The 15584-nt window shown below is 42.6% G+C and overlaps 1 protein-coding gene across 1 annotated transcript in view; it reads right to left on the reverse strand.

Moving 5' to 3' along the window:
• SLC7A10 (solute carrier family 7 member 10) overlaps positions 1 to 15584 on the reverse strand; it is a 748564-nt gene that overhangs the window by 88943 nt on the left and 644037 nt on the right. Inside the window, exon 8 of the mRNA XM_069639254.1 lies at positions 15437 to 15533. Coding sequence (XP_069495355.1) covers positions 15437 to 15533 — 97 coding nt within the window. The remainder of the gene's footprint in view (positions 1 to 15436; positions 15534 to 15584) is intronic.

Genomic DNA, 15584 nt, shown 5'->3' on the forward strand with positions numbered 1-15584 from the left:
ACCTGCCCAGGCGATGTCACCTCTCAGTGGGCAGCCGCAGCTTCGTGGTCCTTAATGTGTGTCAGGGTGTAGACGAGGGAGGGAGCAGCCCGAGGCACACGTTACGGGATCCTGCTTCGGTCGCCTTGACCCGCCTCCCCGTCGTTCCACTCAACTCCGGGTCTGGTTCGTCGTGAGGTCGCCTCTTAAGGTTCGCACAGGAGCACACCAGCTCCCTCCGCGATCTTTTCTTCGGCCGAAACAGTCGCAGCACCTCGTCACCCAGTGTGTACCGTTCGTTAAGCTTCTTCACTCAGGCGGCTATTTTGGGAGAGCGCCTGGCGGTTCTCCGTCCACCTTCGCCTCGACGTATCTTCGTGCCCGGCTTTTGAATGTTCTCACCGCCTGGACCGAGTGAGCACCACGGTTCCCTCTAAGCGTGGAGGTAATTTTTAAGTTTTATAATTAGCGATATCAGGCGATTTATCAGGATTCATGCGGAGATCGTGGGAGCGACGAAAGGCTACGTCCTCCTCATTGTGCTGCTAGCCACGCCCCCCTCCTTTCTTCTGAAAATTGAACAAGTTGGTCAGAGAATTCCAGTGGGCAGGAGGCAGAAATAGAATAGCCTTGAGTACACTGCAGAGGAACTATGCTGAGGGTGGGATGAAGGTTCCCCACCTCAAAAACTATTATTTGGCAGGGCAGTTGCAACATGAGGTGCTCTGGCTGGGAGATGAGACCTCCCTAGAAACCCTGCTACTGCAGCCACTGTTGAAACAACTCTTCCTGAAAGTAGTACTTTGGGTAGAGGAGCTCGCCTTGGAGCTGCCCTCCCAGTTGTTGGAATTTGGTAGGGATATATGGCGCAGAACTTGGAAACTGCTGGGTAGCCCAGATCCCTGCTCGGTGCCTGTCCCATTAACGGCAATAATAGGTGAACAGCAAGGTACACTGGTGCAATACAGGAGACAGAGAACAGAGGGCTAGCTACTATTGGGCACCTCGTGAGGGGCAGTGAGTTGATAACCTTTCAGACCCAGATTAAGGAACAAGGCATACACAAAGGTCAATTCCTGTTACATTCAGGCATGGTCAGAAGAATCAGGAGAAGATGGTCTGGTCCACAGGACGAGGTAGAGTTTAACGTGACACTAGATACCATGTATGACATATCCGAAGGGGGACACACAATATCTAGACTCTGAGTTGTTCTTGAACAGGGCAGGGAAGTGGAACTCAAGGTGTGTCACAAATGGGAGGCAGATATTCAGAGAGCTCTGATGGATGCAGAGTGGGAAAGAACACTACTTTACCAAAAAACAATCTATATAAATGCTACATTCCAGCTCACTCAATCATACGTCACCCACAGAGCATATATGATCCCGCATAGACTGTTGCTAATAACCAACATGGGTACTGGGAGCTGTCCGATATGCGCTGAAGAGGGAGCAGATTTGATGCATATGTTTTGGAGGTGCCCGTTTATCCAAATAATCTGGGGCGCAATAGCAAAGTGGTATGGGTGGCATTCAGATGCAGTCATGGCCCCCAGAATACCCCGAGGGGAGGTAGACCAAATGCCCACTTTGCCAAAATGAAAGACCTCATTTGTGTACTGGCAAAACACAGGATTGCCATGGCATGGAAAACAACTGAGGGCCCTAGACTAGAAGCCTGGTGGGCAGACTTACAGAGGCAGAAAAAGCAGTGTAGCTGAGCGTGCTACAGAAGAGGAAACATGAGAGAGGAGAAGGGATAGAAGCGTGGAACACCTTCACATGGACTATGTTCCAGTCTCGGACAGATAACCCAGACTCACAGAATGCCCTGGAATAAAGAATTGGAGTAGGCACTGGGAAAGGGTGCGAGGAAGATTATACAGTGATATTATGTAAACAGATACCTACTGTGGATATCGAAAGAGACTTGTACCTCAACCATTGTAATGATATGGCAATGCGTGTCTAATGTTTGTTTGTTTGTTTGTTTGTTGGACAATAAAAACATTTAAACAAAAAAAGTAAATAGCTTGATGTCTTCTATCAGACACAGCATAAAAGGAAAATCTCCTAAAAATACATACAGCCTTAGAAGTGAGGAAGCATCCAAGTACATCAATTATTACAATGCTATCATTGCCCTCTTGTGGAATGCAAACATAGACATATAATACATTGGAGACAATTCCACTGCAGTTGCAAGATATTTCACAGCCTATCTCCCCAAAGTTGAGAAAACAGAGCTGTTCGGACCTCTGAGATGACATATCATCTGACAAAACACTATCACGGAAATTGTACAGGTCCCGTATAAAAATGCTCTCCCATAGAGAATGCGGGTCCTACGAAGCTGCAGACCGTTTACCCGGTACAGCTTTGTATGGCAAATCTGAGCACATTGTTTGGCTGAACCTTGCACCTGCCTCATCCTGAAAAAGAGTACTAAAACCTGACCAAGCGATAGAAAACATAGCCGCAAATGATGCCAACAGCCAGGACATTTTTTTTAAAAAAATGTACTTGACACATACTACCCAAACAGAAGTACTACTTTGGAAAATATGTGTCTCTACGACATTGCCCACAACTACACCTACAAAAACAATGTCACACCAAATGAGAACTTGTGAAGGAAGCCTAGTGAAGCTAACTAAACCCAGTCTAATTAATCATGTAAGGTTATCATTTAAAATCCCACAACATAGAGAACTGTATTACATGGCCCTACTCTAACTTTTTAAATCTTGGAGAAAATAAAAATAATTATTAGGTGACTATGACTCATTCAAAGCTGCATTTAAAACAAATGAAACCTGCATAACAAATGACAATTTCAAACAATACAAACAAATGTTGGACAATGAACTCCAACAAGAGGAAGAAATTGAAACTCAACTACACAAAGACACTCCTGAGGGCAGTCAACCTTCCCTTACAGGAAGCCAAGACCCACTTGGAGAACCACTCATTGTAAAAGAAGCAGAAATAGCCATGGCTGAGGTAGAAAATACCATGTATCAATATAAACAATCTGAGGAAATCTTGTCCGTTCTGGAATCTCAACTAAATGATGACCAACTCGCCATTTATCTAGAAATCACTCAAGAAAATGATAGTGGTTTTAAACATGAAAGTAAAACCTATACATGTAAAATGTATAAACCTCTGCTCCGGTATGTAAGTGGTGAAGCTAGTTCTGCAAAACATTCCTAATTAAAATAATCAGCAAATTTCTACAAAACGTACCAAAGAACAACCTTTCGGCTGTGGTAACAGCCCACGCAGGTTTAGCTGCTTACAACATAGGTAGTGTCACTTTACACCGACTTCTACACCTCTTCGTAGAACACCAAAACAAATGAGAATACTACAAATTGTCAGCAGAGGCTGCAACTGAGGTACGCAGAATTCTAAAACAAATGAAAGTGCTCCTGATAGATGAAATTAGCATGATGTCAAACCTCATGTTGGCTCTAATTCATCTCAGAATGCAAAAACTCCTAAAAACCAACTACGAGGAACTATTTTGAGGAAAACATGTTATTGTTTTCAGAGACCTCCTACAGTTGACGCCATCGAGAGGGCAACCTATTTTCAAAAAATGAGGACACAAAGAATCCCGTAATGCTCTCACCAGCATTGGAAATGTAAATCTCTTGCAACATTTTCACTACAAAGTACTAACTTAAAACATGTGCCAGTCTACAGACCTCACATATGCTAACATTTTAAAAATCTTTAGAATTGGGCTGTTACTAAAGATGCAAAATCCATCTTAAATAGTAGATTAATCCATAAGCTGCATGGGCGAAACACATCTGCTCCTGGTGTCATGGAACAATTAACGCAAACAAAATCTAAAATGTATGTTCTCAATGCCAACGCTTGCAAGCTGTAGTCAATTCAATGAAACAATGTTGAAAAAAGAAAGACAACCTATACTGCACATCAGCTCCACAGACAAGCTAGAAGTGCACAGCATGACACTTCCTATGTGTCAACACGCAACATCACAACTAAATAGCTTACAAAAATGTATCTCCAACACAGCCGGATTGGAGAAAATATTAACTTTGTGTCTAAACTGCAGAGTAATTCTAAAACGTAACCTTGACATAGAACACGGCTTAGCGAATGGAGCAATTGGTACAGTTGTTGGCTTACAGATATATCCGCTTGACAAAAACATTCAGTTTGTCAATATTCCCACTTTGACAAACTTGCAAGGGTTAAACAAATTGGCCGAACAATAGGACTTTTCCTTCTTTTCAAAGACATGTATGTATGCAGAGAGCAATTTTTTCTGTCACTTGATATGCTGTCATTATTCACAAATCACAAAGTCTAACCGTAGATCAGGCATTGATCGACATTGGTAGCACAGTTTTTAAAGACGGTATGAGTTACCGTAGCACTTTCACGTCTTCGTACACTCAATGGTCTATTCCTAGTTAACTTATATGCAAAGTCAATGCTGTCATTCCTTGCATCCTGGAATACAACAGGCTACAGCCACTATGTACCTGGAATACAACAGGCTACAGCCACTATGTACCCTACACCTAAAAAAAAATCCTTTTATAAAAAAATAGAAACAGAAGCTATAGCAGATTTCCCAACAGTACCACTAAAAAAATAACAACCAACTCCTGCATCAAACAATACAACCACAAGACGATCTAGTACAAAGTCAAGGTCACATCCATCAGAAAAGAAAGACACAAATGTTATTTCTCCACAAACATCTGCAGGCCCATGTAACGATCCACGAACAGAACTTTCTTGTCCATTTAAATTCAAAAACACAACAGGAGTAAATCGTTATGTTAATATGACAATGAATCTTCTCTTTCAATTGCCACCAATTGTTCACAACATTTACTTAAACGGCTCAGACCAGTTGTGTTTGCAAAGGCTCGTCCCTCACAGAAATGCCACAAATAATCCTGACAACACTTAGTGTCTCAGTTATAAGGCATACAATTACTGTGCAGGAATGCTAACATTTACCATAAACATACAAGAAGAACCACAAGAATTTCTAATGTACGTACTATAAGTACTGGAAACCAAAAACATTCCTTTAAATGAAATCTTCCAGATTTCATACACATGGAAACATATATACACTCTCTGCAACCATGTTTCACAAGACCACATCCCTAATGAACGATTTCTATGTGTATCAATACCAAATTGTGAACCCATTCCATTTCAGCAGCTACTTCAGAATGCAAATCATGGCATATTATGCCCTTTTTGCAATTCAGACAATCGTTCCACTATACAAATAATCTCACATACCCAATATGTCATACTAATACTTCTAAAGTACAATTCAGATGGTACCAAAAATAACTGTACATTTACAGGCTTCACACATTGCCAAGTATCCCTTGGAAAGAAATCCTTCACAACAGTAGGTATAAAATACCATGCTAGTGCCACAACTACCTCATGGCACTACTCTGCATATGTGGAGAAAAAAAGTCATTGGTTTGAATTTAGCGATAACTTAGTTACCCCATAACATAGGTTGCCAGCAAATTTAACAAATGCGAACTTAATATTCCTTCAACCAAAATATAGTCACTAAACTATAGCGCAATTAACAGTTAGAATACGCCAGCAGGTATCTAACTACATCCATAATACTGCAAGAACACTTTTCAAAGTCAATCTAGTTAGAATACGCCAACAGGTATCGAACTACTTCAAAAACACCCTTCATTGCAAAGCACTTCAAATACACCATCTGAATTGCTATATGACAAAATATCTTCTAACCTCAAATGTAGTTAGAATTGACTAAGAGGTATCTAACTATTTCATGCATTTCCTCAATTATAACATGCTTCACATAACAGTACTATCACCCTTATACTCACGTAACTGTAATTGTTTTTTTTTTATCCAGTACAGATTTTTATTATATAAAGTAAAAACAACATCTGTGTGTCATACATTAATTTTGTAGCAAACATAGTACTTAAAATGTACTGTTTATGAGGGTCTAAAAAAGAAAATGTATATTCAAAATGGTATACCACTGCAGCTTTTAAACTATCATGCTTAACCAATTGTACTTTTCTTTCACAGAAAAGAAACCACAGAAAGCAGCTGCATGACGCTACAACACTAGGTAGCCACAACATTCTTAATAAACTTCATATTCTGTGAGCACTATCCTCAATTGTACTACACTCATAATTTCTGTATACAATTCAATTACATAATTCCTCCTTATTACAAATACTTTCTGCTCCCATTACATTACATACAATTACTGTGCACATACTACTGTAGTGATTTTACCCATTGCACATATTCTGGGGGGCATACCCAGAATATGGCCACTGACCACAACACAATTAACTGTATAACAAGTATGTATCAGACACGGTCAACCAATAAAACCCGCCCCCCAACCCCCTGCAATCGAAATGATGTCCGCAGACACCGAAATTCGCTGTGGGCCCGGCTGCCTTTCCAAACCCTTTGCTCACCTATAAAACCAGCTCCACATTACCTTCATTCCACTTCCCTACCATTTCTACGCCCTCTTCCAGCCATCAAATAACCCCAAATGTCTTTTCAAAGCCACCCGTTTACCACAATGCACCTGCTCGGCCTTTTTCAACCTACAAAAACAGCCCCATATCATCTTTTTCCACCCTTCCCAGCCCTTCTTTCCACCACCATATATGTGTCATCCAGACTTTTCCCCACCGAGCTGTCCGCGGTCTGCTGCAACTGGCCGCGGCTCCAACATGGTGGGCGTTTCCAAAAAATCTGACGCACCTCACGCTCTTCACCATCCAATCAGTGAGTGCTTCCCATGTCCGTGGACATCACGTTGGCCTCCGGGCCAATCAGAGGCCGTCCACAGACCGAACAGGGAAGTGAGTCCACGGACTAAATCCAGGTATCACTCATTTCTTTTGCCCTACTTTTTGGTCATTTTAAAAAAAAATACTGGACAGATTTACACTAAATTTACAAAAGCACGTTTTCGGGCAGAAGCCACCGCTGCTGCCGCAAATTTGCTTCAAATCCGTCCAGTGGTTTGGGCTGTAGACATGAGCAAAAATGTCTTCCATTACATCTATAGGAAATCCCACACATTTTCGGACCCTCTCTATAACTTTGCCCCCCGCGAAACCTCACCAAAGTTCGCAGGATCTATCTAACGGGGGCCATATACTTTTTTCGCAGAGTTTCATGAGGATTCGTCCATGGGGGCATTAAATTATAAGCCGCCCAATTACTACAGGGCCAATACAGCAGGCCCTGTAATATTATAACGGATTGAACACTTTTGGATTGACCTGAAAATAAGCAAGGCTAACTAGGAACAAAAACTGAACTTGGTTTCATCTGTTCGTAAATATTTATAATAGCAGACCCAGCAAATTCAACTGCTACTTGTTGCTGACATAGTATAATGAAGGCTACTTCCAAATCCCTGCCCGGAATGAAACATGACGCCTGCTGGTTGCACACACATACATGTGGCATGTGCGTTAATCCACTGAGTATACTTTGATTATTGACAAGCTACCAGCAAATGCTAAAAAAATGGGCCCATCTGGTAGACTAGGTCATGGGTCAATAAGCTCTCTGTACAGATCTGTGTGTAGCTAGATGACAGTTACATGCTTGTCTGCCAGTGACTCAGCCATACAATGTGCACAAGCTAATACACTGAGCCTGCATGTCTGTTGGATAATTATTATTCCTTTACAAACTTTAAAAAGTTGTTTGTACTGCAGATGGAGGATCATGTGCTATAAATGCTGGACCTATTTTTGACAACAATACTAAGTACATTCCAAAAAGGAACTGAGGGGCTTGGGTTTAAGCTTTTGCACCCAACCTTTGCGGGCACGTTATCTAAACTAGCAAACTACATTGCTACATTATCCATGAGTATAAAATAAATCAGAGTAACCTTATTTAGTGGCGCCATTACATTTGTAATCCTAGTTCTTGGGATGTGCCTTGTCGTGTTTGAGCTGCCTGTTCAATCATGTGATTTTACCTTTGCATTATGGTAGTTGATCTTTTGAGTTTTTTTTAATTTAAATAATACATTCATGGCGTCAAGGAGAAGACGTTAACAAAATATAATACTTCCAATGTGAGATCAACTTGTGCAATGAAAGAATAGTATAGATTATAAAACCATGGAGGTAATTATATGTGAATTTATGATGCACATTTACACATTAGTACATGTTGGCACACAATGTTTACATAATGAACGTACATATTTAAATGTTTTCTATTTCTCATACGTAATGTCTTAAATGGTGTCCTTACTCTGTAGGTAAAGCTTTTCAATTGTTGTCCACAACTAAATACAATAATTATACTACCACCGTTTACCTTTCCCTTGAAAATCCACAGAAAATGTCAATGATTGTAAACCTTGTCACAAATAAAACATGCCCAGTGGTTCACTATGCTCTCACCTCTCCACACCCATACTCCACTTATCATGTCCCACTTCTCCAAGAAGATATCAAAAGCCAAAAACGTTGGTTCCAGCTATTTGTGTTTTCATGAGCTTCATCCATCTCCTCTGAAAGCTACAGCCACCCAACCGTGATACTTCTACATCTTGTATAACTTGTAGGTTTGCTAGTTATGTGCATTGCTGTTCGCTGAAGGTCCTTCACTGGACAGCACCGCTCTTCTGCCATTGTAAATCGGCTTTCTGTGGTTTTTAACTGCCATGTTGTAAAAAGAGAAAGAATGGCATCCTTGAGATGCATCCTGTTGGCATTACTTTAGCTTCTGCACTACATAGGCAGTATTATGATAGTGAATTCCATGCAACTGTGAGCGTGCATGTTTATATGTATGAATGTAGGCAAGTATTGGATTTTTTAAGTGCAAAGCTATCTGGGAAGCACCTAATTGCTGTACATAGGGGATGCATGCAGGGTGCTGCAAGTAGTGTACTGGGGTAGCAGAAGAGATGGGGTGGGTAAAGTCCCCTGCCTGCTTATGAGGTCTTCTAGTGGGGAGACCCATGGGCCTGGGTGCACTATGAAGCAAGTGGAAGATGGCCCTGGAGTGTTAGGGGAAGGATTCCTTAGTCACCCTTACTTGGCCCATGTCATAAGGCAGGGGACAGCCACAGGGAGAGGAGGAAAAAGCACTGACCCTTTGACTTACACCAAAGAGGTTGAAGAGTGATCAGGGACTCCAGTTCCATGCATTCCATGCCTTTTATGGAAGCCACACTGGCAACACTATCAATTTAAGAGTGCACTCCCCTGAGCAGTCACACAAACAAACCAGATATGTCACAGGAATCTGTTGTTCCCCACCAAAGCCTACCCCAACATCAGAGGCTCTCCAGAAATATTTGCGCAACCTCACTTGGGACCTATGTGGGTATCGGGAGAGTGCAGAGACTGTCTGCACAGTTCACTAGGTGAGTTTGAGTGGAACCGCGGACCACTCAGTCATTGGCACCAGCATTTGCATTGTGCCAGAGTGAGCATAAGCAACGACGGGAATGTAGAATCACTTGTCCTGCACTTATTGTCAACGTCTAACGCTGGAATCAATGAAACAACTTAATGCAGGTGCAACAGCCAGAGGCGTAGCCAGGATTGTCTAGCAAATGGGGCCTGATGCTAATGTAGTTGGGCCCACTGCACTGACACAAATATCTGTAAATTCCCACACAGCGCTGCTGAGTGGGCATTTAGAGATTGTGGGTGGGCCTCGCCCCTCAGGCCCTACCCTGCCTACGCCTCTGGCAACAGCCCTCTGCAAACCGCAGCAAAGTGGCATATAAAAACCAAAATTTGTGACTAGCTATTAATCACTTCAGCCTCCCTCCCAGACCAAAATAAAGTCTACACCAGTTTGCCATTTCACCTGCACAACTCACAGGGAATCTGGCCCTCTGGCAGACGCGTCAGAGGATTATATAAGCATAGGTTATCCACCAGAAAGTGTTGGTGTTTGGTGAAGGAGTTGATGGTGAGAGTTTGGTGATTGTTGAAGTGAGGCTGATACGTGACAGTAAAGAGAAGACCAGAGAGGAGGAGCTCTGAGTATAGGAGGAGGTTTGGAAAAAGAACAACTCTGAATAGGTGGTTGGAAATTAAGGGGGGAGCAGGAGATGGTTGGAAAAAGGAATGTGGAGGTTAGAACACAGCAGGAGGTGGATGCAGAGAGAAAGGAAGAAATTGGGGGAACATCAGCATAGAATGATTGGGGCAATTACAGAGAAGGTTAGAGGACATCATCTGGAGGTAGCTGGTGAGAATTTAGTGGCAGATTAAAAAGATAAAAAGGGAAGAGTAGGAGAAAATCAACACCAGGAGGAGGTGATGGAATAAGACAAGGATTTTAAAAAATCATGGATATTCGTGAAAATATTGCCCAATCGAGCCTAAACACAGGTCATTTTGCTGTTGACACTCTGCCTTTTAACTTAAACCTTCTTTTATGTACACTAAAATTGTCCAAGCCACCAACATTATGAAGTCTGCTTCACCTACCCATGCTATTTCCTTGAATATACCTAAGGAGATCATGCCGTCCTTCCTTCCAATGTTGCCTCCGCTATTAACGCCTTTTGTTCCTTGGGAGAGGTCCCTGCGTCACTTAACAATGCCTTGCCTCGATAATTCCTTTACTTGAGAAACTTCTCTAGATCTGGTGATTCCAGCGAACTTTTGCCCTATATCTCTGTTTCCACTCCTGATGAAGTTCATGTAATCATCGATTGCTCCTTTACTTAGCAGGTTTTGTGAAGATTGTAATCTATTTAACTCTTTGCAGTCAGGGTTCCATCAGCGTCACGGTACAGAGAGTGTGCGGTCTCCGTGGTGGACTATTTAGCATGTCTTTCTGATCACGATCAAGTGGGGCCGTGATTTTACTAGATCTGTCAGCTGCCTTGGATACCATTGACCACTCCACCCTGTTTAATCGTCTGTCAGGGGCAGGCATCTCTGGGACGGTCCTGTCTTGGTTCCGTTCTTTTCTCTCTGACCACGTGTAGTCCCTTTCTCTACCACCTTTTTGTTCAGCATCTACTCCGCTGACTTGCAGTGTTTCCCACGGCTCTGCCCTGTCTCGGACCTTGTTCGAAATTTATATTCAGGCCTTGGTTGCCCTTATCCACTCCCACAGGCTCGATACTACTCTTACCCTGATGATACGCAAATTATAGTACAATCAAATTTGCTCAATAATGACGATGCTTCTCAGCTGAGATAATGTCTGTAGGCTGTTGGATATTGGATGAGAGACAGCTGGCTCAAATTAAATGGGGACAAAACGGAGGTGATGGTTGTGGACTCTCCTTCGGTGGCCTCTCTTTGGACCCCTTCTTTTTTGGCCCACAACCATTGGCCACTTACCCACCCTGGTGTCTTCAGTAAAAAATCTGTGTGTGAAATTATCTGCATCAATTTCTTTGAATGCACAAATTAGTAAAGTCTGTCAAGCTGACCATTTCCAGTTGAAGATCCTTCGGAAAATCCCCTGCTTCCTTCTTCAGGGCCTTTCCGCTCTGATGGTTGCTGCCTTGGTACTAAGTCAAATTGACTTTTGTACCTTACCCAGCCTGATTATCTGATCAGGCGTTTACAAATTCTACAGAACTTTGCCACCCGGTTAGCCACTGGTACTCCCTTTAGAGACCATATGGCTCCCATCCTCCGCTCTTTACATTGGTTGCGTGTAGCTAAGCGTGTCCATTTCAAATCTTTGTGCTTAGCCCATTGGGCCTTCTGTGGGGCAGGAGCAGAATATCTTCAGTTTAATTTCTATCCCTATGTTCCTCATCATCCTTTGTGCTCACAAGATGTGCACCTCATTCATGCTCCCAGATTCAGATATGCTCAGATTGGAGGATGGGCCTTCTCTGTTGCTGCGGTCAAGCTGTGTAATGGTCTTCCGCTAGCTCTACGGGCTATCCAAGATCATCTGTTCTTTGTTGATCTCTCAAAACCTTGCTTTTTTTAGGTCTTTTTTCTATTTGGCCCTTGTTTTGCTGTCCTGGAGTTTTCAGGCGCCACGATGCCTCTGGGCGTATGTTGCGCTTTACAAAATGGATAACATAACAGGAGGTTGGAGAAGAACATCAAGAGTGAGGTGACACAGCACAGAAAGATTTGGTGGAAGGAGGAATGCTAGTATGATGCAGCAATGTGGCGGCAAAAGACCATAGATAGGCATCCTGATTAGTCTAGGCTCCTCAAAGCCGACTAACGCTCCTTGAGATACTTCTCCAGTTTCCCAGCAGGTTGGAAAAAAGACACTCCTCCCTACGAGAACACTTGGGAATTAAAGGCTGAATATGGACTAAAGCCTAAGACTGGGAGAGAAAGAGAAGAAGGGTACATAACATTCATAAGCCAGAAAGAAAGAAGAAATGTGCAAGAAACCCATTAACCCAAGACAGAGAGAAAACAGTGGGTGCACAAAACCCATGAACCCGATACCGATAAAGAGAAGAAGGCGGCTGGGGAAACCTTTAAGCTTGAGACTAAAAGGGCAGTGGAAGGGTTCTTTAAACCGTTAGCTGGACATGACTCAGCCAAAAAAAAGTATCCTGAGAAAGTGTCAAGCAGCACCTTCGAATGGCACAGAAAGGTCTTAACTTGAATATTTGTCTCTCCTTATAGTTATTTTGTTAATGTGGACTATCCTGAATTCACTCCCTCAACAAAGGCTTATTTTAGTTGTAAACTCAGTCTTGGTCCACTTTCTGATCTGTATCAACTACATGACAAGTGGTGTCAGGAAGTGGGATTAGTAGGCTTAGTCAGGATAGTTGACCCAGAAATGCCCAAAACAAGAAATAAGGCAATCCCCACTCTGTTCATCCTGCAAGAATTTTCCACTGTGACTCTCAAGTCTGAAGTGTAGGATCCTGTAACCAGTGAAGCCTTGTGTCCAGCCACTGGACAGAATGACTCAGTCACGTAGACCAAGAGCTACTGGGCTTCTCCTGCACCAGATCTAATCCATATCTCTGCTTGAATAAGTCAAGGAGCAAGGGAAACTTGGTTTGGACTGTGGAATTTGGGGTGAGAGGAAATGTTATATGGGAAATTCTACTTTCCCCAGCTCTGGTGCAGAATGATGGGCCCAGAAACTGTTTCACTCTGGCCCGGGTGTCCAATCTCTTTGGACAGCTCATTCTCAACAAACACAATATGCTCACCACCGAAAGGATGGAGACTCAGGTCACAAGTTGAATTGGATGGTTACACCCAGAATTCAGGTGGAATGCAGTGAACCAACCCTAGCAACCAACCTGTTCAAATGAGTGATGTGCCAATTAGCAGTGTTTGGCTAACTCCAAATCCAGACCCAGGTACCACCTGTCTCCCTTCTATAGAAGTATGCCCAGGGTGAAAATACTGAGGCACTCTTTCATAAACATTTCAAAGGATTGCTGACACTCTCAAGTGGGAGATAACTTGCTGATCTTACTAAGTTGTCCCAGTTTTGACTGGAGAATTGCAGTCTACTATTAGTTATTTAAAAGAACATTCCCCTCGCGTAAGCTCTCCCTTCTGAATTAAAGATAATCAAATTAATAATAGTTATGTTTACTGTCTCTTAAAACACCTATTCTTACATCATATTCTGTGCATCAAAGCAAACAAAGAAATCAATTTGGTGGGTTAGTAAAATTGTGAGTTCTTAATACTTCAAACAATCAAAAGGTCCATCATGGCATAAAATGCTAACAGTTGCCGACAGTTGTCTAATCCCCTAGCATCCATGCATATAGTAGCGACTCTATGGCCACGGGTTTCACCCAGCTAGGGCTTCATCAAGGCTACATCAAATCCTACATATAAGTAATGTCTTCCTTAAGCTTATTCCATTGGCCAATTCTCTGTTCATTATGGGGGAAGCTCCTTCTCTCAAAGCCAACATTGCTTTGCATCTACTTGTATTTTGTTCCAATTTTTCACCTTGAGTTTTATTAAATGATGCGTGCATTCATGAGGTTGATCTTCCTGTTAAATCATATAGAAGGGACTATTCCCTAAATACCCGGTAGGGTTCGTTCTGGCATGCCACCTGTGTTATGTTATTGAATGTGGATGGCCAGGCAAAAAACAATGGGATGGCATTCTGAAAAGGTTAGGCCTCAAATACAGAGTATCATTGTCAGAAATTGCATGATGTAAAACTGCTTCGCCACGAAATAGTAGCTGTTGTATCGGATATGTTTCTTGATGGAGAAATGGGTAATGAAAAAGAACTTAGATGATGCAAAGGAAGAACTCATTTTAGAATAACTGTTGAATGATCTACCTCTCCACTTACAATGGCTGAAATAACAGCTCCACCAGCCTACCCATGAGTTAGTGAACTAGCTGCCGCAGGAATGGAGCTGGCCCATTAATGGAAACTAGTTGTGCCAGAATCCCAGATGAGAAATTTGAGGTTATACCACCACCGAGGGAAGCGGGGAATCTCAGTCTATCACGAGCATTGTCTCGGGAGGATAGATCAGGGGCAACATGCTCGCCTTGGAAGCAAGATGACACGGATCACCACAGGTCCGATCCCCGGGTCTGCGCTTAGAAACCCCTGGGTGCGTTGTAAGTAAATAACCCATCATATCATATCACCAGGAGATCTAAGAGCATTCCCCAGACTCCCCATGACTATAACAATGAAGTAAAGCATTAATGGGAAGATGAAGAAACTCAAGATGCTACGCATGTAGAAAAACAAGTAATCGCGAAGTGCCATGTAAGTCCTGAGTACCACCCAAATGTAAAGAACTTGTATTTCAAATGCATGAGTCCTGAATGTAAAAAACAAATTCTGTATCTGTAACAGTGCCCCCATGCCCTGCACGCTCTATAAATTAAATAAATAAATAAGAAATGTAAAAAGAAATAATAGAAATGCTCATGCCAAGCATTCAGACAGACCTGTGTCAACATTGTCCTTTCTCCTGTGCCTGGCTTTCTGCGTGAGAGACCAGACGCAGGAGAAGCGGGCACAGGACTGCCACACTGCAGGCGGCACCCCGTTTGAATCAAGGTGTTCTTTGAAGTGCTTCAGGCACTCTCACACAGCACACCCCTATTCGTGTCCTGTGTGTGTGGGGTGGGTTGGTTCATAAAAAGGAATCCAGCCACAAATTGGGCCGGATTCATGGAACTTTTTGCACGGCTCAAAGTGACTTTGCACTGCCGACACAAACCCTGATTCATGGAAGTGTGCAGTGTATTTTTGCAGCACAAAATGAACTCTGCACTGCAAAAATACACTTTGCGCAGTTCCATGAATCAGGGTTTGTGTCGGCAGTGCAATATTGCATAGAAAGTTTCGAATTTAAAATAATTTTTCCTTGGTACTGAACTATTTAGCTCAGCGTTTTCGGTGAAAGGAGTCCTGAAAATAATGTATAGTACAAAAAACATTCTTTACAAACTTACACAGACTAGCAGAGCAGGAATCGGCGTGCAATATTTAAAGTGAATCATCGCAAGCAGGCTGGGCAAGTGGCCTTCTCGAGCTCCAGAAAAACATAACCTTCGCAAAAAAATAAAACAAAATGGGTACACATTAGCACATCATTAGGAA

This window comes from Ambystoma mexicanum, chromosome 1q (assembly GCF_040938575.1).
Source record: "Ambystoma mexicanum isolate Mex_15411 chromosome 1q, UKY_AmexF1_1, whole genome shotgun sequence".
NCBI classification, from domain to species: Eukaryota; Metazoa; Chordata; class Amphibia; order Caudata; family Ambystomatidae; genus Ambystoma; species Ambystoma mexicanum.